The 23,446-nt window shown below is 44.2% G+C and overlaps 2 protein-coding genes across 7 annotated transcripts in view; one reads left to right on the plus strand and one right to left on the minus strand.

The window, feature by feature from the left end:
* PFKL (phosphofructokinase, liver type) overlaps nucleotides 1-19,339 on the plus strand; it is a 55,783-nt gene extending 36,444 nt beyond the window's left edge. For 4 of the 5 annotated variants that reach the window (XM_044434441.1, XM_044434422.1, XM_044434458.1 and 1 more), the window contains 6 exons: nucleotides 455-619; nucleotides 2,701-2,762; nucleotides 4,386-4,497; nucleotides 4,892-4,991; nucleotides 6,260-6,365; nucleotides 7,037-8,067. In XM_044434441.1, the coding sequence (XP_044290376.1) occupies nucleotides 455-619; nucleotides 2,701-2,762; nucleotides 4,386-4,497; nucleotides 4,892-4,991; nucleotides 6,260-6,365; nucleotides 7,037-7,184 (693 nt within the window). In that variant the 3' untranslated portion in view covers nucleotides 7,185-8,067. Of the gene's footprint in view, nucleotides 1-454; nucleotides 620-2,700; nucleotides 2,763-4,385; nucleotides 4,498-4,891; nucleotides 4,992-6,259; nucleotides 6,366-7,036; nucleotides 8,068-18,430 lie in introns of those variants that run through there. The other variant, XM_044434431.1, reaches the window with a different exon arrangement.
* CFAP410 (cilia and flagella associated protein 410) lies at nucleotides 4,039-21,780 on the minus strand. 2 transcript variants are annotated; one of them, XR_006415141.1, is made up of 8 exons: nucleotides 21,613-21,780; nucleotides 18,494-18,512; nucleotides 17,503-17,549; nucleotides 15,822-16,051; nucleotides 15,203-15,377; nucleotides 14,128-14,221; nucleotides 11,690-12,314; nucleotides 4,039-5,100 (listed from the first exon to the last, which is right to left on the minus strand). XR_006415141.1 is itself a non-coding variant. In XM_044434470.1 (7 exons), exons 1-7 carry the CDS (start codon nucleotides 21,687-21,689, stop codon nucleotides 12,186-12,188), a joined length of 771 nt encoding a protein of 256 aa, XP_044290405.1. In that variant the 5' UTR covers nucleotides 21,690-21,780; the 3' UTR covers nucleotides 11,546-12,185. The 2 variants fall into 2 exon arrangements, 1 of the variants encoding a protein (XP_044290405.1); XM_044434470.1 differs by lacking the exon at nucleotides 4,039-5,100 and having other exon boundaries at nucleotides 11,546-12,314.
* Nucleotides 21,781-23,446: the final 1,666 nt, after the last annotated feature.

Consider the following 23,446-nt stretch of genomic DNA (forward strand, 5'->3'; position numbering starts at 1 on the left):
GGAGAAGGGGTCCAACCATAGCTTTTTACCATCCTGAATACTGTTATCTGCAATATGGTCCAGCATAATTTGGGCCTACCTGACTTTGGTCAGCTGTTACATTTCTTATTTTGCTCGTAAAAGGAACATGGGTTCTGCTAATACACTGCAGTGCTGACAGAATATCATAGAATGTTGATGGGGATGGAAAAAGTTTAGGGCAGATGGAACGCTCAAACCTTGGAGTTGGCACTATTGGTGAAAAACATAAGATTGTGGGGGCCGGGGGGCAGTTCAGTTTCACTGAATGCAGTGATTTCTGAGAATAAGGAAACCTATCAGGTGGCTCCTATAAGATTTCCCCCCAAAAAACAGCTATGAAAGGTGTACTGATTCAAGCCACACAATCTCCATTTATGGTGGGTCTCGGGCTTGCCCAGCAGTGATCCCTTTCCTTCTTCCCTTGCCACTACAGAGCTGTGATCGCATCAAGCAGTCAGCTTCAGGCACAAAACGCCGCGTCTTCATTGTGGAGACCATGGGGGGCTACTGTGGGTACTTGTCAACAGTGACCGGCATTGCAGTGGGAGCTGATGCTGCCTATGTCTACGAAGAGCCTTTCACTATTCATGACTTAAAGGTATGCTGGGACAAAACTGTGTGTGCATGTAACATGCTTATTGAACTGCTGCTTATAACCAGTAGGAGTGGCAAAAAGTTGCCCTCCCTGAAATAGCTAAATGTACAAAGGGCAGGATACTCCGTGTCCGTGTCCATGAGGGAGAGGGGAAGGAGAATGGAAAAGACGTATTATCCTTAAAATTTTACCATCTGTAGGTGTCTTGCATCCTTGAATGGCTCTAAACAATATTTGGAAAAGCAGGGTATAAACGGCATGCCTACTGCCCTAAAAACAGATGTTCACACAAGTTTCCTGTGCCTCTATGGGAGAATGAAGTGCTCTTCATGAATGCTGCAACTGTTTGAATATTGGACGTGCACATGGAAGTAAATTGACCAAGAGAGATGCAAAATACTTGAACCTCCTGTGGTAGTGACATCTATCATGAAAACCCAGGCATGGGAAATTCAGTATTTCTCCTGCAACCCATCTCTGATTGGAAATCTAGGATCCAGAGCTCACGACAATCAATGTCTTGAGAAAACTTGAGTTGGAACAGTGAACAAAAAAAGAACTCTACTGTAAACTTCTGTGAACCGATGAACTGAGTGTGTACACAACTGCAACCTAGTGTAGTGTGGTATTGTCTCCCCACCGGGAGACATGCACACATGCAGATGTTTTGCCTCTATGCACCATGTTTTGGGAAGATGCACCATGTAGGTTCTAAACAGGGTTGAGGGACTGCTGGCCATTCAGATGCTTGGGTCTCCAATTCCCATCAGACCCAGCCAATATTGCTGATGTGGAGTTGTGGGCCAAAGCATCTGGAAGGCACAGGTTTGCCACCTCTGCTCTAAAAACAGTATTTGTACAAGGAGAGGAAGAAGTTGGTCTTTGAGTCTGTGACATGTACTTTGCCTCAGCAGCTGATTAGGGAAGCAAGCCTGGATGAGATGTTGTCATCCTGTTAGTGGCTAAAATGTGGAGCTAGGCTTTTGTCAAAGTAAAAATTGTCATATCACACACAGACATCTCCTGAAAGATGCAATGAAAGCTTCCACCCAGCTGCTCTTGGGCACTAGGATCGTTGTAGAATACGATCTGCACACTACATAACATAGTGGGCACCAGAGGTCCTGACTGTTGCTACCTACATCTGATTGGATTACATTCCAGGAGGGGATAAAGTTTTCTTAGAGCATAAGCCCATCTATGTTTAAACAGGAAAAAGGTCCTACAGCTGCCAGCATGTCCCGTCTAGTCATGCTGGGAATTCTAGTACTTTTTTCTGTTGAAACATGGATAGGATAGCCCCCTCAAATTCCCTTTCCTCTTCTCCAGTGCTTTCCTACCTTACCTCTGTGAATTGACGATTGGATGTAGACAACCTGTATTGTTTTTTTCTGCTCCCCACAACATGCACGTATGAGGGCACAGCAATCCCAGTGCCAGCACACGCCACCCAGAGTAAGCAGTAACAAAACAAATCTCATTCACATAATTGAAGTACATCGGACACCTCATTGCCTAATCATTTAATTATATGTTGGAAACAATTGTGTTTAGGATGGCCAGGAAACTTGTCTCAAATGCCCATGAATGAGAACAAGTTCTCATCTGAGGATAAGCATGTTTCCCAACTGGACTACTCCCATCTCTGACCTTCTCAGTATTTGTTCCATCCAAGTGGAACCATTTTTTGCACCATTTGCATCTGGGAATGAAGTCACTTGATTCAAATTTGTTTGCTTAGGAGTTTGTTCCATTGATAATCGGTGAAACTGATGTTCATGTAAATGTCCAGAGAACTGGCAGTGGAAGGTACTGGATTCCGAGAATAATGGTTTGAACAGTGGCCTGGATTTCTTAAACTGCTAAAAAGAATGTTTTGCTTCCCTCCTAGCTCTACTTTTCTCAGTTGTTTATTACAAAGATGACTACTGATTCCAATGTTATTGAATGTGAGCAAAGCATTTATAGTCTTATCTAATCTTCAGAAGTGACATTTCCTCCTCCTTTTGTCTAAACAGTTTCATTTTGTCCCTTATCAGCAAAAATGAGTGCAGTAAAAGCAACTGCTCTTCATGTATTTCCAGGCTAATGTTGAACATTTGACGGATAAAATGAAAACAGACATTCAGAGAGGGCTAGTACTGCGGTGAGTACCAAAATGGGTATGTTTTAGTTGTCAAAGAGGATGGAAAGCAGGAGTAGGGCAGGATTAAATGCAAAAGAGGACAAGACCATTAGTGCCTGCATATTGTAGCTTCAGGTCACAAAGCTATGCCTATTTAGACAAAAAGAAGTCTCACAGTTCCAACATGACCTGGCTCAGGAATCCTGGTAATTTTAGGGCTTTTTTCTGGCCAGGAGTAGTTGTTTTAGAGTGGGTGAGTTATCTGTGATAGCTGATAAGGCCAGCAAGAGATCTTGGCTCAAGCTCAAAAGGAGTTCATCCAATTTACTTTTTCTGTTCCATGTTGAAGAAGTGAAAGGGCCAGTGTTGGACTCAGCAGAGAGTTAGGGCAACCAGCATGTTTTGCAAGATCTATAGGAAACCCTGAGCTGCTTGTGCAGGGCACCATCACCTGCTTGGTCACAGGATCAGCATGGATCTGTGTGGCTCTGCTGACCCAATCCCTGGAGTGTTGCCAAGACTTGCATCTCTATAGCATGGCTGAATAGTGATTCAGCACAAATGAAGGAGTGGCAGCCTGGAAGCCTCTGAAACGTTGAAAAGAGATGGGTGATTTTAAAAATGTGATGTGGTTGGCTTGGTTCCATGCCAGGGTGAGTTCACAGCAGCTGTGCAGCAAAGAGGAGGAGGGGAACATTCCTTAAGAGGAAAGGCAGTGGCTTTGCAAGTGCTCAGGGGCTAGTTTCACTGTGACTTCTTTAGTTTCATTTTCTCAAATTTGCATCTGCTGACTCCTGCTCAGATCCAGTTCCCTGTGCAGAACCAGCAGGACAAAAGTAAACAGTCAATTCTGCACCCTTCTTGCATTACAAATGGCTCTTCCCAGAGCTCCGAGCCCCCATGCATTGCTGTCTGTTATCATTACATTTTTATCTTTTTTCCTGCAAGGTGTACAAAGTGGCTTACATGATCCCCCGCCTTTCCATTTTTTATCCATATAACAGACCTACAAGGTAGAATAGGATCAATGATATGCCTGAAGTCATGCAACAAACTCCAGAGCTAAATGGGGACTAGAAAGTGAATCTCCTAAGTCCCAGTCCAACACTCTTAACAGCTATGCCACACTGGCCCTCTATGCAGAAAAACTCACTGGTTTTAAATTTCAGTTTATTTAAATAACTATTACATTTCCTCATGTTGGAATTTAAAATCAAGACAATGTGCAAGCTTTAAAAAAATTACACTATATAAAGCACTAAAATCTATAACCAGAAAAAACAATAAACATGTGCTATAAATCAAATAAAAATCAAGAACCAGTCACTGAAATAAAGATCTTTCTGAAGGTTAAGAATGATGGACTCTGAGGTATGTCTCTTAAATGCCCCACAGAATTGGAGTTACCACCAGCAAAGCCCAACCTTTCATCTTGGGAGCAGTCCGGTCCAGAGGGTAGAGGAAATTTAATACAGGGAGGACTTCTCCCCAAGATATTCCAGACTGAACCACTCAAGGTGTAACATTTAAAATCAGCACCTTGAGGTGAACCCAGAAAACTTCTGTGCTGCTTTTTATGCAAAAGCTGTCATTTTATGTGCTTACTGTACAAAGAAATGCCTTTTGACCTTACTTTCTCCTTAGCAATGAGAAGTGCCATGAACACTATACCACTGAGTTCCTCTACAACCTCTATTCCTCCGAGGGAAAAGGAATATTTGACTGCAGGATCAATGTCCTAGGCCACCTTCAGCAGGTGAGGGGAAAAGTTTAGTTGGTGGCTAAAAAGGAACATCAACAATTTGAGTAGCACAGGTCACTTGAGGATAGAACTGATTTAAGGGTTTTGGTGGAAGGAAAAAAGAAATTGCAAGTGTTACCTGGAGAAGAATTGTTGTCAAAGAGTCCATAACCTGAATATCTTTGCCATCTCCTCTTGTGGCTGGAGAGTTTGTTGCCAAGCTGCCATTTTCCATCTTGTAACTAACCAGGCCCTTTTATTTTGCATTTAGACACCCCCCTTTTGATGAAGATACATCCAAAAGGGCTGTTGAGTGGGATGGCAGATCTGTGCAGATCAGCTTGACCTCTGTGACGGTGGCATAGCCATCCTTTTTGCTCTGTCTTCAGTTCCCTGTCTCTGTTTCTAGGGTGGTGCTCCAACCCCCTTTGACCGCAACTATGGCACCAAGCTGGGTGTGAAAGCTGTACTCTGGATGTCAGAGAAGCTGAAGGAAGCTTACCGCAAGGGTACGTTGAGGGTACCATCTCTGGGATAGAAAATCTTGTAAGCTCAGGAGAACCTTGGTGGAATAGCCTGAAGTTTTGTGCCTCAGGCTGTATCTCCTCCATGGCCTGCCTGTCAGGGGAAAGGAGGGCAACAAGCTCTTGATCACTAGCAAAAACCATCTTGCACTGTTGGCTTGGCTGTTGCACTGCACCCAGAAGACTGCTGACAGCTCTGCTGCAGGCCTCTATATGCAGTTTGTGGTGTTAAATAAGGCCCATGCCATGGCTCAGCATAGCTGGGCACTTGCCGAGACCCCACAGCCCAGCCAAGGTCCCTGTAATAAGAGCAGCCCTGGAGTTGCTCCTCTTTATTGCAACCTGCTTGTTCTCCTGCTTTACCTCTGGCCTGAACAATGAGTGATGGGAGGGGGGACCAGCAGGTTCAGGCCTATGTGCTCACTGGCTGTCTGACTTCTCAAGGTGGTAGCAGTGATGAGAAAGAGCACGAGGAGCAGGAGCAGATGATGAGAAGGTTGCAACGGGAGCCCACGGAGGGTGTCTTGCCAAAGTGCCCTCAAGAACTCAGCACCAGTGCCAGTAGTCAGCACTATTTTATACACTTCCAATTCCCATTGCCCACACTGGTTCCTCTTGCCACAACAGATTCTGTCCCCTTTCAGATTCTTCTCCCAAGCCCCAGTATTGTGTGGAGCTCACTTTTGCCCAAGCTATACATGCCAATTTGTCTATAGAAAGCATTACTTCAGCATTATTTCAGCTCTACAGTACTCCCTTAACCAGGGGAAGGCAAACTGGTGTTATAATACCTTCCCATTGGTCATGCTGGCTGGGATTTATGGGAGTTATAGTCAAAAACATTTGGCAGCTTCCAGATTGTCCACCCTTGCCATAGAATATTCTTTGTGAAAAATCTCACGAGGACAGCATAAAATTGTGTTCCAGAGAGCCATGGTGATTTGGGATCGCTTACCTAGAAAAAGCAGTCCTCCCTCAAGCAGTCCTCCCTCAGTCCTCCCCCAAGTCCATGGTGTGCTGTTCAAGATTGCTCATAAGACACCTGTGCCTCTGGGTTTGCCAGTCCTTGATGAAAATGGGTGTGTTGCCCTTCAAAGCCATGATGGTAGAAGCCTTCCATTTTCTGTAGCTGCTGGCCTTCTGCTGAAGACCTCCAGGGTAGCTACAGCCAGGCAACCTCATGTAATGCCACACTGTTTGTTTGCCAGCTGAATTCCCTGGCAAGGCTGGTAAAGACATTTATCTTTCCACAGGCCGTGTATTTGCCAATTCTGTAGATACTGCCTGTGTAATAGGCCTGAGGAGGAAAGCAGTGTCCTTCAGCCCTGTGACTGAGCTCAAGAAAGTCACAGACTTTGAGTAAGTAGACCTTATTTTGCCATCCAGGCCAGAGAGCTGAAACTCTGGTGACAGAGGGGAAATGTGGTGTCACAGTGAAAGGCAGACCTCATGGAAAGAACCAGTAGATTGGCAATGAGAGGTTGCCAGGATTCTTTTAGATACAGCACCATTTGTATTTGCTTTCTGAGGGAACAAGGCAACGCCCAGACACACTGGATGATTGTGAGGACTGGGACAACTCCAAGCACACTTTGTTGCCTGGGCAACTTTGTGGCCTTCCTTTCTGTCTGCCAATTAGTAAATAAACATTTCCTCTTGATGCTGAACCATCCCTCCTGGAGCTTAAGTATCAAGTACAAGGGTGAATTGGGTAGGCTCCTTCTCTGTTATGTACATGCCCTATCCTATTAAGTCTTAGTTCCTAAAAGAGCGATGTTCAGCTTCAGGTCTTCCTGTGTACTCTGCTCCAACTTGGTGCTTTGCAGCTGTGTTGGGTCACAACTCCCATTGGCCATGCTGGCTGGAAATTATGGGAGTTGCAGTCCAACACAGCTGGAGAGCTCCAGCTTTGGAAAGCCGCCCTCCTTCAGATGGGCAGAGGCTGGCTGTGAGAAAGGAAAAAAAAATATTTGCAAATGACCTCCGGCTTTAGATTTGATCTTGTGCTGATGCTGCTTTGCTCCCTGCAGGCACAGGCTCCCCAAGGAACAATGGTGGCTGAACCTGCGCCTTATGCTGAAGATGTTGGCCCACTACCAGATCAGCCTGACTGAATATGTGTCTGGGAAAATGGAGCATGTCACCCGGCGCACACTGAGCATTGAGAAGGGATTCTAGTGAACCTTTCCCTTCTGCTCACCCCTCTGTAGTTCCCTCCCCCTCTGGCCTTCTCATGCCGTTTGGGTGCCACTGTGAGCCTGCAGAAATGTGGTTGGAGGGCAGCCTGACCAATGCTTCAAAATCACTCCATGTCCACAGCAGGGCCTGCACTCCCCTCTGCCAAGTAGGGAGGAGAGGGAATCCTCCTGCCTGCAGCTCCCTCTCTGGACCGAGTCACTCCATGTAGCAGAGAGGGAATGCAGGTTTATGAAAACACACAGCTGCTTGGCAGGCAGGGTCTGTTCCTACTCCACAGGCCACTCTTTCATTCCTACACTACATTTAAAGAATTGTGTATGGATTGTCAGATGGCTAGCAGTTTGGTTTTAGATTCTTTCTGGCCTGGTGCCATGGAGAATGCAAGAAAAGCAAGACCTTTCCTTACTTTCCAGCCATTGGGAATGTGGGGTCCCCAAGCATCTCCCAAGTTTGTGAGTGCTGCAAGACAATTGATGGGCCAGAGAATTAGTTGTCATCAGTAAAGCACCCAGCAAAAATTCTGTCTGGCAGAGTATTTTGCCTGCAACATAGCAACGCAGCTCTTCTCCATGCTCTGCCTTCCCTCCCTCACCGGGAATACATGCCAACCAAGAGAAGGCAGTATGTCTGCATGCTGGTTTGGGGTTACCAGATTCCTGTGGCGTGGCATGGAGAACTCTTCCCCACGCTCTCTGGCTGTGTCCAGTTCATTGTCCCTGGCTAGAGCTGTCAAGGTAGCACCAGCTCTTTGGCCATGCTATGTCTATGCACTTCTGTGAACTCAGCGTCTTGTGCTGCCTGTATTTGTCTGTGGTACGGCTTTGTGTCCTCTAGAGATATTAAAAAAATTCAAAGAGTAAAATCTTGCCTTGAATTGGATGTTTTTGGGCTTGGGGACCAGCCTCTGACCTCTCACAGCACAGTGAGACAGGTGATTTTTGTGCAGAAAAGAGATAAGACTAGGTCTTCCTATTTTTTCCTCTCGTAACCAGGATTCACACATATCAGCAATTAGTCTATCAATGGCTTTTCCTGAAAGAGGCTGGCACTGCCTTAAAAAAAGTCTGTGGTACTTTTGGATATACTGATGCCTAAGATGCTTTGTACCTCCCTCTTCAAACCCTTACTGTTACTATTTACTGTTTACTGTTCACACTGCCACTTAGTGTGCTGTAAAATGGTGTTCTTTTCCTTCCTCTGCCCTTAATGTTCTTTTGCCCTGCCCCCACAGGAACTTAGTGTGGTACACTCTCAGCACTCCTTTAGCCCCACAACAGTCCTGAGAGATGATTATTATGCCCTGGTCACCAGAGAGCTACAGAACTAAATGGGGAACTGAAGCAGAGGTAACTAGCTCAAGGAAGTGGTAGCCCCCTCCTCTGGTTTGGACCATCTCTATCACCACAATCCAGATATTATACAATGTACCACAAGCACAAAACAAGAACTTATAAATATACACCGAGTACACAAGCATATGCTCTCAGTCACAGACAGCACAGCAAGTCACAGTGCATGCAAATAAGTAGTATATCGTAAAGGAATTCCACATTTGTGAAAAGGTCCTTTTTCTAGTCTGTCTGCATAAAGTAGGAAGTGGCAAGAACATTTACTTTTCTCAATACTTCTGTAAGCACAAGTAAAGTTTACAGCTGAGAGCAAGGTAATGCCTAGGCAGGCTTGCTGTCCCCACTCCAACTCCTATCTCCAATAGAAAGTGATCTCCCCACTTTTACTTTTGGGTTGGAGAACTCTGCATGCTGTTGAGTTCAACATTGGAGCAGCCTCAACTAACATAGCCCACAGTCAGAAACTCTCTGTAAAGAGACCAACAACACCTGCAGAAGTTATAGGTTACAATCCCTGCTCTAGTCACTTCATGCTGACTCATGTAGCTACTATCCTACTTTCTTTGTATCAAGAAAAGCAATATGGAGGTTGTGACAAAGTAATTCTACTGTCATCATGTACTGCTTATATCATTACTTTCCAGTTCACCACAACCACATTCTAGAGGACAGTATGAGCAAGCAAAAGTCCAGTGCATGATGACCATCCAGAATTCAATCAAGCAGACTTAATAGCTCAGCTATTAATGAAATGTAGATCTAATGCCAGACAGGGCTGTTTTTTTTAAAAAGTCTTTATCCTCAAACACCACAGTTGGACTGTAGTACATCCTGTAAACACAGACTATATGCTTGAAAGACAAAAGGGAAGCCTGACTTCCATTAATTTCAAACAAGCATTCTAAATCAAGAGCATCAGAGTGGGTGATTCTTAGTGGTTTAAAACAGAAAACAGCTAGAGTGACCTCCCCGCTCCCCCAAACAAGCACAAACATTGATAGAGCTGCGAAGAAATAAGCCGTTTTCTGTCACCAGTGTTTGCATTTCCTATATCAATAAACTTATTGAAAGATCTCTATTGATCAAAACATATCCTCTTATTTTGCAACAACTCTCATTTTAAAACATGGACAGGATTCGCAAATACCACATTCTGAACTAGAAAGCATTTCTCATGTCAAATGAAAAGCATCCTGAGTCGCTGGCATTTCAGCACAGACCATGTCTGAGCCTTTGCTGAATCTAAAACTACCTCCCTCTCTTCCAAATTATTAATACAAACCTCAGAAAGGGCAGCCAATTTACAATTCATGAGCAAGAGCAATTAAAAATCACAGAACAAATATCTGTGCCAGGGTAGCAAATTATAAAGTAGTATGCAAGGCCCTTTTTATGGCTCATTAGTCTGTTTTAATTGATTTCAGATTCCTGGCACTCTGAAAGAGTGCCCCCTGGGACATATTGGGGTTGATTTTTACAGTCTGGTTTGGTAGTAAAATAATGTTCATTCCACAGTTTGGCAGGGGTTGGGCATAAAATGTTATGCTTATTATGTTTAGACTGAAACACAGAGGAGAGAGGCTCTATCTTGTACTGGAAGGTTCTATGTAGCCCTGAACAATGAGTATTGCAGGCCATTACTATCCATGAATCTAAGTCTATTCTGGAATCTAAATTTATCTTCATTTAAAATGACTTACTGCCAGGTAAGTTTTGTAATGCAACAGCCATTGGGTCCATGAATGCCTACCTATTGGGGGGGGGGGGTTAATAACAAGAATTCCTGGCCAATTTTCTTTAAGCTGGTATAGCAAGATGATTTGGAAGTGTATTTTGAATGGCTGCTTTTAGTATTCTGAAATCTGTTCCTTGACTACTGTGAAGAAGAAGTCTGTATTCTACAACAAATTGTGCACTGCAGTAACCCTCAAACCTTTGAAAATTTGATACTGGATTTCTACAGCACAGATGGAGACAAAATGAGGTTACTTCTAGTCCTCAAAAAAAGTTGAACTGTTGTGCTAACTAGTACTTTCCTCTCAGTCCAGTGGCTGATAGTAGCTCCTTACTAGCTGTGAACTCAACCAACAGCTGTTTGGAGGCTACTAGTGCCTGTTTTGTTAAAACCTTGCAAACACTGCCCTCTCTGTGTCCTGCAAGTTATTACTACGGTCAGTTCAATTAGCCATATTTGTTTAGTTCATGTGAGCAACAGAAACAACCCTTAAGTAAGTTTGGGGTAAAGGTGGTACTCCAGAGATACTGGATGTTAACAGGGCCACCAGTGACAGAAGGGAGGTAAAGATCTTATCATGCAACTATTAAGCTGAAAAAGGGATTTGCTTTAGCTTGAAAATGTCTGATGCACACAGAACCAAAAGGCAGTGAAGCCTTCCTTCAAACTGCAACAACTTCTTGGATATCTTTAAAACTGCTGAATGGTAAAGTGGGACCAAAGTAGGGAGGGGACAAAGCTAAGACTGTGTGAACTGCCCAGAGAGCTTCTATACAGCTGTGGGGTGGCAAATGAAATGAATGAATGAATGAGACAACCAAGCCTCAACAGTGGGCACTGACAATATTTGCAATACTTTCCTACCATCTTGACTTCTAATTAAAACTCACCAAATTGTAATAATTTTAGGAAATTATCAGCATAAATTCAGCTACATAATACTTTCAAAAGCACATTTTCCATAATCCTTTAGCAGCTGTATTTCAGAAAAGATGTATTTCTGGAGGGCTAAAGCCTTGCCTCTGCCCATGTAACTTCAGCTCATCACAAGTGACAGTGGTCAACAGAAACAGAGCATAGCAGACTGTATCCAACATGGCAAATACCTTACTTGAACAGATATAGAACCAGATACCATCGTCTCACTTCCCCCATATCAATGCAGTTAGACAATGTTGTGCAGACTTAGGGCAAGTCATGACAGAAAAGTGAGGCAAAACATCCAAGGCTAAAAGACAGAGTTAAGACAAGAAATCAAGCAAATTAATTTATTTTTTGAGTAGATTGACACCCTTTTCATCAAGTGCAAACCACTATGTAGGAAAGCAGAAAGGCTGGAGGGAAAAGACTAGAAAGTTACCACTGGCATTTAAAGTTCAATGATTTTGTGAAATACTGACCTTGAGGGGAAAATGGCTGTCAAAAGCTCCTTGCTCCAGGTGGATGGAGATATGAAGTGAACTCTTCCTCTAATATCATGATGCAAAGTGAGGGCATCATGCTACCTTGGCCCAGGCTTAGACTGGCAGAGCTACCTCTGAAGTAAGGCTATGAATGATTCTTCTAACAGGGAGGCACCAGCAGGTGATGGGGCCTCAACTCTTTTCCATGTCACAACTACCTGTCATAATTCTGTGTATACTCAATTGCCCCTCTTTGTGGTGAGCCTTTGTGACACACCAGGTAGCAGATGCATAGATGCAGGCACATAAGTTGCTGCCGAAAATGAAACCTCTCATAGAACCAGGTCCTAGTATGTGAAGCACAGGGGATGTATGGAGCTTCTTCCTGCATTTTGTCAAACATCCCCACACAAAACCAGGCAAAATGGAGAGGATGCAGCCAGGGCTACTGATGCAGGTTCCATGGATCTGCAAAACAGCTCCCTAGGAAGTGCTACCGGTCCTCATGGAGTTCTTTCTTCTGGGAGGCTTGAAGTTTGTTCTCAACTGTTTGATGAACAACTTCTAGTCCTGCTGAATCCAGCTCTTCTAAGAGTAGCAGAATAGCATTGAGGATGTTGTTCTGTTAATTTGGAGAAAGCAAGACAATAACATTAGGGCCAAGCAGGAAATTAACTACTTTGCAGTTACTGATTCATCTAATTGTTATTATTTATTTCACTTTTATACCACCAATAGCCAAAGCTGTTGGTTGTCTATATTTTACTTAGTTTTCTCCTGCCAACACCCTCCCCAACCCACTTACTGTACCAACTTCCAAATATATGGGATCACAACAGTAAAAACTAGACTTCCTTTTCCAGAAACTATATATCCTCAATTGCTGGTTTCAAGAAGAAACAAATTCTCCCCAGAATATCTGCTTTTGAAGTTTCTGCAGCATCAGTTCATGATCAGAATGCTATACCAAGCAGACCTTTGGTCTGATCCAACAAAGCAATTCTAGTGCAAATGAACATGTTCTCCAGGTACTCCCCAGAATGGAAGAATCAAAGCCATGGTGCTAATACTTTGTATCCCATCAGATCCCTATATACCATGTTCCTGAGGCCTGCACTCATTCATTTCAGGCCTTCCTATTCATTTCATGCCTTTCCCCAGTTCTCTATCAAAATCTTTACCTGTTTTCCAAGAGAAGAGGAAATCAGCCTGATTCTGGCAGTAATTTTCTTATTTAAGACTTGGAGAATTTGATTACACTGGAAGGTTTGATCCTACAGTGAACATCTTAAAAGCATAGGACCAGATATTCAATCAAGACTAATCATAATCATCCTCAAAAACAGGATCAGAATTACCTCAAATGACCAACACTGTATGCTGATCTATTTATTTGATAAAGATAAATCAGAAACTGCATCAGTATCACAGTACATTGGCACAATGAGAGAGGCTAACATTTTGCAATAAATAAGGTGAAATATATTTTATATTAATGAATGGGCAAGGCTTTGTACAGGTGAGAATAGTCCTTACACTGATACAGTGAATGCTGCAAGCAAACTTATACAGTTGTCAAGAGTTGGACATTCCATCCCACTCCTTTCCCCTGAAAAGACAGGGATAAGCATTTAACTCTCTTTCTTGACATACCAACCTCCCCTTGCTTTAAATGGTACATAAGTGCAAAGCTAACTGCTGCCTAAGGAACACTGCCTCAGTGCCTAAAAAGTTCACTGCCCCCTGCAACACAATTAGTGTAATTAAACTAAAATGTTTAAACACTAAAATAACTGGGAAGAGCTAGGGTCTACATGGTAGGCATACCAAGTTTGGTTTCAAAGTCTTGAAGCTATGGTATGAAAGACAGACACATCATGCATGTGCATGTGAGAGATGTATAGGCTATCTTTCAGGGCCACAGCCTCACAGGGCAACATACACCATAGACATAAGGTAGCCTCAATACAGTGAAACAGAAGGTGGGCTTTGTAGGTCCAATGTGACCTCAGGAGTTCCAAATAAAACTGTTTAGGATCAATCCCCCTCTGGACTCAGAGACCTATCCTGTTCTTGCTTTTGGCAAAATAAACAGGATGAGGGTGGTTAATGACCTGGTCAGAGCAGATTACTTTTGAGAGCCCTCCGGTTATGAAAGTAACCTGCCCAATGATCCTTCTCCTTTCAGACTGCCAGGGCAGATTAGTCACACACCACAAAGAATGAAACTAGGAAGCCCAGCCAGCCAGTAGCCTGTTCCACCAACAAAGGGCTCTAGCTTTGTCGAAGGGAAGTCACTTTTGGAAGGATCCTTCAATATTCCACACTAGCAGAGCTAAGCTGCAAACATGGCTCAGCTTAAGACATCAGATCCCCTGATCCAGAAAGGCACAGAGCGCTTCAGAACAGGAGGAAGGGTTCTAACTCATGCTCACCCGTTTCTTTCGGTTCCCATCCATTTCCTTGGGTGAGGAGGAAAATTTTTCTCTTGGAACAACTGGCTTCATACCAAGTTGCTCACGGATTTTACTGTAACAGGGGCAGGGAAATAAAAAAAAACAAAACAAATAATGAAAGCAACCTCCTGTGAATGTCCCCACCCAGCATTATTTGAAATAGGACAAATCCCGTCCCATGTGTGTTTCAAAACACTGAACTTTTGCTGTCCCTTCACCATGTCAACTATTTAAGCAAGGAGAGGCTGCACCCCACTACACTGTGCTAGACATGTTTTAATGTATCATTTATATACTTCTCTCCCTTGCTCCCAGCCTGGAAAAGAAAAAAGGACGGAAGCATAGAAGGACGGAAGGAAGGATTCTTTCTGAATTTCTTTAAAAGCAGCCCTTTCTCTCTTCTCTTACATGCACCCATCCTCTGTTCACCCCATGTATCATGCATGCATACAAGCTTATGTTCCACTCTCCTCCACACAACAAGCACTTAAGAAACCTTCCTGACTCTTGTCCAAGACATCTCCATGATCTTCTCAGTTCCCTCTGCATCTCTGTCTGTCTCTCTCTCTCACACACACACAAACACAAAACCCCATCCATGCAAACATACAAGTGCACAGCCCTTCCCAACACCCAAGTTGCTGGTTCCCTGGGCCCAAGGGTTTCCTGCTGCGCTCTCCACTCCCAGATTTCTGCTAACTTCCCTGACCTCCAGCTAGCTTACTGCCCTTCCTAGCCTGCCCCTGCTGTGTCCCTTAACCCTGGTGCTCATTTTAATTTTCTAAGAACATCTCCAAGCCTCAAGAGTGGCCCAATCATTTGTGGGAAATGAAGAAGACAGCAGCTGGAGGCAATCCATTTACTTTGAAGTGATTCCAGCTGTTAATGAAGAAATGTGTGGGTGTGTTGCTGTGTTTTAAGTGGGAAGTAAAGCATCTTGGCAGATTCCAAGCAGGTGGCCAGGAACCCAAAGGCACCACATTGCCCACCCCAGCTCTGTATGAATGCCATCCAGGAAAGAACTTCCAACAAGGAGCGGTGGAGCCCTCCTCACTTTGTCTCCTCCAAACTGAAATTCAGAAGTTCATTTTCATTCTCTGTTGTAGACTCCATCACGCTGGACTCGGTGGTGGAGTTTTGGCAGCAGCTGGCCATGCCTGATTTGGCTGGAGGTGCCGTTATCTCCTCCCCTTCAAGCAGCGCATGGGACAGTTCTTCCTCTGTCACCACTACAAGTAGCAAACAAAAGCCAAAGATGGAGTGCGCTTATTATTTGAGCTCAGTACTGTAGGGCTAGGGCCACTCCAAGTGAAGAAAGAGAACTTCATCTTGGCTAGCAGATGAAGGGGCTGCTTTTACGCATGACATAGTTGCATGCAGTGACGCACGGAGTGCTCTTTTCTATGCCACTGAAAGTCTTCCTGTCTCCTTCAACACCAGAATGGGGAGTTACCAATGCTGTATGAAAAGCTGCTACCCACCAACAATTTGTATGTCACAACAGAAGCCCTGTGAAGCCATGCCCTCCCTGGTATCCCTCAAATGTAAAGAGGTTTGACCCCTCTACTTCTTCAGAATTCTACTACCGCATTCTGCTACACATAGGGACCAAATCTAGAAGGAGTTAAGTCAAAACAACCACAACCACCCTATACAGACAAGGCAATACATACACTGATTGTCAAGCTTCTGAAGATTGGGGAGGTTACGCAGCACCGTCATTCGATAATGATGAGGATCAGGGCCACAGCAAGGGTTCTCCGACAGCCAGAGGATTTTCAGGCGGGACAGCTTTTTTAGGTGGAAGAGTTCATTAAGGCTTGCAATACTGTTCCTCCTGAGATACAGCTCAGTTAAGTTCTGGCACTGGGTCATTGGCTCCAGGTCAGAGATGTTATTCGCACTAATGGAGAGAACAAGTAGTTATCATCTACATCAGGTTTGCACAACCTAAGGCCTATGTGCCAACTCCTACTTTCCGGAAGAGATCAGGTGAGAGGCCTAACCCTTTCGTACCTCTCTGTGGGAACAGCTGAAGCCATCCAAGCCTACTAAAAGTGAGGATGGGGTAATGGGAATGAGGAAGTCTGCATCGCTACATCTACCTTGCTCCTAACTTCCATGGACTCAGAGGTACATAGGGGAACTGGGATCATATTTTGAATCCTGTTGCAGCCTGGCAACCACCCCAAACAGTCCACCAGTATCCAGAATTCCCTCATGAGGAGGTGAGAGAGAGAGAACAAGCCTTGTGATGTTTTGCCACTGGACTCAGTAAGGAGGACAGATGAGGATAGATTATCAGAAATGTGAGCATGCATTCTCTCCATACACACAGGAAAGAAGTCCTATGCAAGTGTTAGGACTAAAAAGGGGAACATTAGAAAGGACATTTGTGTATACAAACGTCCCACTTCCCCACCTGCCATTCAGATACTTTTGCATTCAGCACTAAGATCCGAATAGGGTTCTGTAATCACATGCAGCCAACCATGGTTACAGATCCTTATGCCCAGGTACACGGAGAAAGTGGAGGCAGGGTTTATGTGCACACCCATGGCCACATGAGTCCTACATCTGAGCAATCAAACACCTACATAGGCCTAGCCTAAGCAAAGAAAACACAGGGAGAACTAAGTGCAGAGAGATTCATGTGGGTGCCTAGTTAAGAGTCTTCAGCACAGACCTGTGGTGACACAGAGCAAGCGCAACAGCACTCTTGTGCTATGGGGTACAGAAAGAAAGAGGGTTAAAACAAATACCCTGAAACAAATAAGCAAGATTTCCTGTTGCTAACTGTAGTTAACTCAGCCAGTGATGGGAACAGCGGCCACTCTTCCCAGTGCCAGCAGAGTTGCTTCATGCAGCATCAATAAAGAGGAGTTATGTCATTTAGGAGTATTCTTGGACCAAAAATCGTAATGTATTGCCAAATACAGATCATACTGGATCACTGCATAACTACAGATCTAAATAAGTTCAGTTTAAAAACATTTCCAATACTAAATTCCATGTTGGAAATCCACATGTTGGCGCTCAAACTCAAGAGACATAAACATCCCCCCACCCCCGGTTCTATTTCTCAAAAGACGGGGTAGAATTGTTTGGCTTCATAAACATCTTGTCTGAACAGATTCATGGCATATCTAAGAGCACTAAAAAGAGGCTGTGCTATGAGAAAAGTTGACTAGAACCATAGACAACCTGATCAAAGCAGGAGCATGAGGGTAAGGAAATGAACAGATCATGATTCTATGCATTTTAAACACAATTGAAGATAAAACAGTTCAGAAGACAGTGGCCTGGGCCCAGTAGAAGTCTTCTGAGGCTTTCTTCGCTGGCTCAAACACATACCTGAATGTGATCACTTCAATGTTTGGAAGCTCACGGCAGATTGAAATCTACATGTTAAAAATAGAGAGAGAAGCAGGCAGAAAAGAAATCTTAGTAAACTTTCACAGTTTCCTGGGAAAAAACATACTTAACTCTCTAAATGATCCAATAAGCCTGCAAGAAACGTTTAAGCGTTGAAGTTCTACACTGCAATAGGCTCCTGTTTCACTTGTGGTCTGAGCACACTAACCAAACATTAAAATTGTTTTCAGGGGACTATGGTGCTGAACAGGACATAGAGGTCACCAGCATTAAGGCAGGGAGCTCTGCTCCCAGAGAAACGATACATTAACCCTCCAAGGTCAGGTAGCACCCTGTATTTACCTTACTAGCAGCAATCATTTTAACTAGATACGCAAGGAATCAAACCCAGGACCTTCTGCATGCAAACCATGTGCCCAACCAATGAGCTATGGTTCCTCCCTTTATAGTGCACAGGCAGTAAAGCAGTGGCTCATAGTTGGCTGAAAGGTGCACAGTCACCTTCCTGCCCACTCATCTTTGTACTTCCAGTAGGATGGAAACAAAAGACCAACTCATGCGCTTTCGCTTCTTTCCTGGAGCTGGGGGCTCTTTCTGCTCTTTCCATTCCGGAACTTCACTTTCTCCACTGGCAAGAGATTATTCACTGAGGTGGTGTGCAATCCCCACTTTCCCCAACTGGGCAAATGCCACCTATGAGGGGTTCTCAGTCCTTGCCAATGCTTTAGGGAAAGTCACCCAAACATGCAGGAGAGAACTGTAGATTCTATTTTATTATAAAGTTTGTATTTGCTCAAATTATGCAAAGACAGAGCACTGTTTTGGAAGTATATTAAAGCTTAAGAGAGGTTAAGGTTTGCAACAGAAAACTCACCATTTTAACCACTCTGCTTCTCTTGTCTTTCAGAACAAGCATGGCAGCCAGTACCAAAATTTACTACATTTTTAGAAAATGAAAAACAGTACTTACATCTGTGATGCGGCTGCCCCTGGAACAGAAAAACTACTATTAATCGGGCACCTCTAAGGATGTATGTGATTAAGAGCTCATTCCTTTTCCTCCTGAAGAAGCACTCCCACATCAGTGTCCCCAATATATTATGTTCTGTCTGCTGATGCTCAGCAGGGGAGAAGGTGCAACAAAGGAATGTTTACCCTGTGCCCTCTGTGTTGTTGGCCCTGTTGATGAAAGCACTGCTTGCACCTGGAGAGGTCACCAGGATATGTTCAGAAGACACAAGATATTACCTATTTTGACCTCCCCTCTCCACCCAGCAAAATGCCCCCACGCTTCCTGAAGTTGCATGTATAACCCCAGGAAGTAATTGACATGGTACTTTCTTTGGTGGCTGTGAGCAGGAATGGGAGAGGGATTGGAACAGTCTCCCTCCCAGGGTTGTAGGAAAGGCTCAGGTAGGGGACTCCCAAAAAGCTTCCTTCAATAGTCCTATATGATTGTTCCATAACACACTGAACTTGAAGTAGGCAAAGAAAAGACCTATGTGAAAAAAGCTCAGTTAAACCTCTTCCAAAATTCGGCCTCCACTCTAGGCATTCAAACACCCCAACAAGTGTTGAGGTAGCATTGCAATGGCACGCTCTGTCTACGCATCAATCATAGCACACATTTCTTGGCACTTTTGCAACATACCCATGATCATATCTGTATAGGCTTCTCTCCACAAAAGCAGAAACCTGACAATGGCAGGTTTGCATCTGGAGGTGCTCCCAAGCACATCTATGTGTATACATACATGTATGGAATGCGCTCCCTAAAGAGGTTCGCCTGGCGCCATCATTATATGCTTTCTGGCACCAGGTCAAGACCTTTTTATTTAAACAATATTGTAATATTAATAGATCTTAATTATTATAATTATTTTATCTGTCTAACTTATTTTAATAATTACTTTTATACTTCAGTCATGGGATATTTAATTTATTATTGTTTGGGATATGCACTCTGTCTTGATAGATTTTATTTTGAGCCATCCACAGACGAAAGTGATGGACAGCCTACAAACATCCTAAATAAATGAATATTAATCACATATAGGAGAGGCACAGCATGCAACCCTCCACTGTGCACATTTCGAGAGAAATAGCAAACATCTCAAAAGAACACAGAGACAGCATCAAGCAGTCAACAAAGCTTTAATCACGGTGTTTCTTTTCTAATTTATCTCTAGGCAGCCATGCATGGAAGTCCATCTTATATTTTGGTATGAATGAATGGGGTGCAGAGAAGGGATAGTACCTCTACCCTGTCTAGCTGCCCCTTATAAATAGATGGCTCATGAAATGGGTATCTAAAGGGAACTGATGACTCCAATTACACAAATGGTTACACCTGATCAACTGTGCTAATTCACAGGCAGACTAGCTACTGACATAGAAATGAGCAGTGAAGTGAGGCACTGAAAACAATCTACTGGGAGTGAGACCTTTAGAGCAATATACTGGAGTGGGCAAAGATCAAGAGTGAAGATGCTGCTGTTATTCTTATGAAAAAGTGGAAAGACATAAAATACAGGAAGCACAGAATCATAGAATAGTACAGTTGGAAGGGGCCATGAAGGCCACTGGGTCCAACCTCCTTGCTGTTGCAGGACACCAATTTAAATCATCCCACTCAAAGAGTGAGAGAACAATAATGATTAAGTTGGCTACAGTATTAATAAAGGCATATAACCAAATTCAATATATGAACAATGAAGAATAGGAAAAGATAGTGAAGCATAATGGGAAAGTAGAATGGCAGTGTTGATTTAAAAAGGGCAAAAAAATAAAGAGACTGTTTGCAACATTTTGTTGAGTCATCATTTTTACTTATAATGAGCTACTTAAAGGACATAAAAGAAGATCCTAAGAAAAGAGCAGGAAACATGCTTGTATCTTAGTCATAGGTCAAACTCCTGAATTTGTTACACACTGCTTGGAGGTATGTGTAAACCTTAGGGGCTATTACACAAAAGGCTCATGGAGTAACAGCCATCAACTAAGTTATATCATAATGAGAAGAACTATATAAAGAAAGATGTTGCTTCACATGCCCTGAGTCCAAACAAGCTTTACACAAATCAACATCTCATACAGGACAGATGATCCCCAGTCAAACACAGCTACAGGTAAATATTAATTTGGCTGCTGAGTTTGGGCTTGGTTGCACTTTCTGGGGAGCCTTTGGAGCAGTTCCACTGGGTCACACTGCAGAAGTCCAGATGGGATATTTCAAGGGCATGCAAAGACAATCTTCAAATCCTTCTAGCCAGGAAAGAACATAGCTGGCAGGGATGAAAGGGCATCCTTCAGGCCACAGATCCAATCTGACCAGCCAAACGGAGACAGAGCTCCAGAAGCACTCCTGCGCTACAGTTCCAATTAGATAATGTAATAGAATAGAAGATGAACAGAAGAAAAGGAAAAACAGTAGGGAAGACTAAGATTTAAAACTTATAAGAAGGGAGATGAATGAATGAATATAAAAAAAAAATAAACTGTTTAATTCCACAAATCAAAGATGGTGATCTGGAATACAGCAACCATTATGCTTAATAACAGTACTCACGTACTAGCTACGATTATCACTGAGAATGGGAAATATTTTCCGAGAAATATAGATTTAGTATTTGTAATAATATTAATAATAATGAATTGCATTACTTATTTCAACCGTCACCATTATGTGGCCGGAACTAATTTTCTAATGAAAGAACCGTTTTCAAGAAAGAAACGACCAAAAAAGTTCTGCAGGATTTCCTGTCACCTAATTTGAGGGGGGGTGGGGGATGTTTATTGGTTGATTCTAACAAATGTTGCTGATGTGGGCCGCGAAAACGTGGCAACAGAACAGGGAGGGCTGGATACAATGCGGGGAGGGACAAGAGAGCCCCCATTTGAGCATCTTTATTTTCTGTTTTGCTGCAGCCATTTATTTCCTTCGTTCTCCTGTCATTCCCTCCCGTCCCAAACTGCAAGCGCCTTCTTCCCTGCTGGGTAGATGCTGCTCGTTGCAGAGGTCCAAGCAGTACCGCCAACCAACCGGTCGCCCCGCATCCCCCGCCCGGTGGGCGCCGCCCCTCCCCTCACCAGCAGTTCAGCTTGCGGACGCCTCGGAGGTCTGTGGCTTTGGCCCGCGACAGAACAGCCTTGCGGGTCAGTTTCATGGTTGCGGCAGAGGCAGCGGGCTTCGCAGGACGCGTCGCCAAGGCCCGCTCCGGAGCTGCCGACGCGTCTCCAAGGGCGGGCGCGGGCGCCATCGCCTCCATGCCGCTCCCGGCGGAACTCGCACGCGAGCGGCGGGAGGCGGAGCCTAGCTCCTTGTTCCCACCCCCTTCGCTCCGCCTCGCCGCTTAACGTCGCCGCGAGAGCTTGAGCCAGCGACTGCAGGGGCGGGGCTTAAGCCGCTTTGGGCTGCGAAGGGGCGGAGCCAGCGGGCCGGCAGAGCCCTCGCGACGCCCTCGTCGTCATGGGAGAGCCGCCGTGTATATGTACATTCCATATTTAATGTAAATTCAGAACGAAAATGCCAGTTTTCACCTTTACCTCGGAAAATGTTTGTTTTTTTTCACATTTGTCTGTTTCTTGCCTTTCGTCCAGGGAGATGGGAGCGCGTGGGTTCAGCTCCCATGAGATAGACGAGTGGGAGCTGGCGTGACTGACCCACCTTCGCCCAATGAGCTATATTGCATCTCCTCCGTTTCAAAAACTTACTTAGGGTCGTGATCCTAAGCATGTTTCGAGGGGAAAAGGTGCCCAAGTCGATGCATCCTGTCTGATCGCGCCCTTAGATATATTATTGATGCTCCCCCTTCCAAGAAACTCGAAGTCGCATAAAAGTCTTTCCCCATCTCTGAAGGCAGTGATTGCAGCCTGTAACTATTCCCGGGCTTCTCTGTCTCCAGAAGGACGGGCATTTGGCCACCATTAATCAGGATCTGGCAGTCTCTAGTCTGATTTTTGCAATTCACTCTACTGTGGATTATTTTGACACTTTGTGCTAAATGCAATCGCCCAGCTGCTGACTAAGCCATACCCCAAGGATAGGGCTGGGCTTCCAAGAGAGGTGGTTGAGACCCCAGCAGTGAGCGTGTTCAAGGAAAGATTGGACAACCACATGTTGAGGATTACATGAGTGGAGCCTCCTGGAACCAGGAGTCAGACTAGATGGCCTAGGAGACCCCTTCTGACTGACTTTGTCTCTATGTTTCTGATCCAGTGTGGAAGGACCGGATGACATTGGTCCATGTACAATAGAGTTGGCTAGCATTCGCTTCTGGGCGTAATTCAAGATGCCTTTTAGCTCTTTAAAGTCCTAAGGGAAACACTTGTATATAGTATGGTGCACGCATGTGCCTGTCACCACTCATGTGCATGTGGTGTCATGTCTGTGGGTTTGTGTGCCATGGAGCCTGTGTGCATGCAACTACTAGTGCATGAAATCATGCGTGGTGCAGTGTTTGAGGGTGCATCTCTCATGCACGTGTGTCAAAAAAAGTATACACGTTTTAGGAGATGTTATCTATGTATTACTTTTCGAGGTTGAATTGAATTACGGTAGCGATGCGTAGTATGACATTTGCTCAAAAGATGGTGTTAATCGAATGAATGCTAGCATCGCCATACAACAGTTTATAATACAGTTTTTTCCTTTCTTAAAACATGTATACATTTTTTGGCACCCTCTGTATATAGTGCTCTAATTTTCAGTTCATGAACTAAAGTGCAGTCCTCAAAAGCCTAGGCTGGGGGGAAAAGTTCATTTTTAAGGTACCACAGCACTCCTTGGCATTTCTGCTGCAGTAGACATGGCTACTCTCTGTGCGTGTGCATGCGAATTCTGTGTCTGTGTAGGCTCTTCATCTTAGTCACCAAAGCACTGTTCACATTGCTTTGCCTTGTACCCTAAAAGCAATTTGGTGAC

The sequence above is a fragment of the Varanus komodoensis genome, unplaced genomic scaffold (genome assembly GCF_004798865.1).
Source record: "Varanus komodoensis strain SLA01 unplaced genomic scaffold, ASM479886v1 scaffold1, whole genome shotgun sequence".
In the NCBI taxonomy this organism is placed as follows: domain Eukaryota; kingdom Metazoa; phylum Chordata; class Lepidosauria; order Squamata; family Varanidae; genus Varanus; species Varanus komodoensis.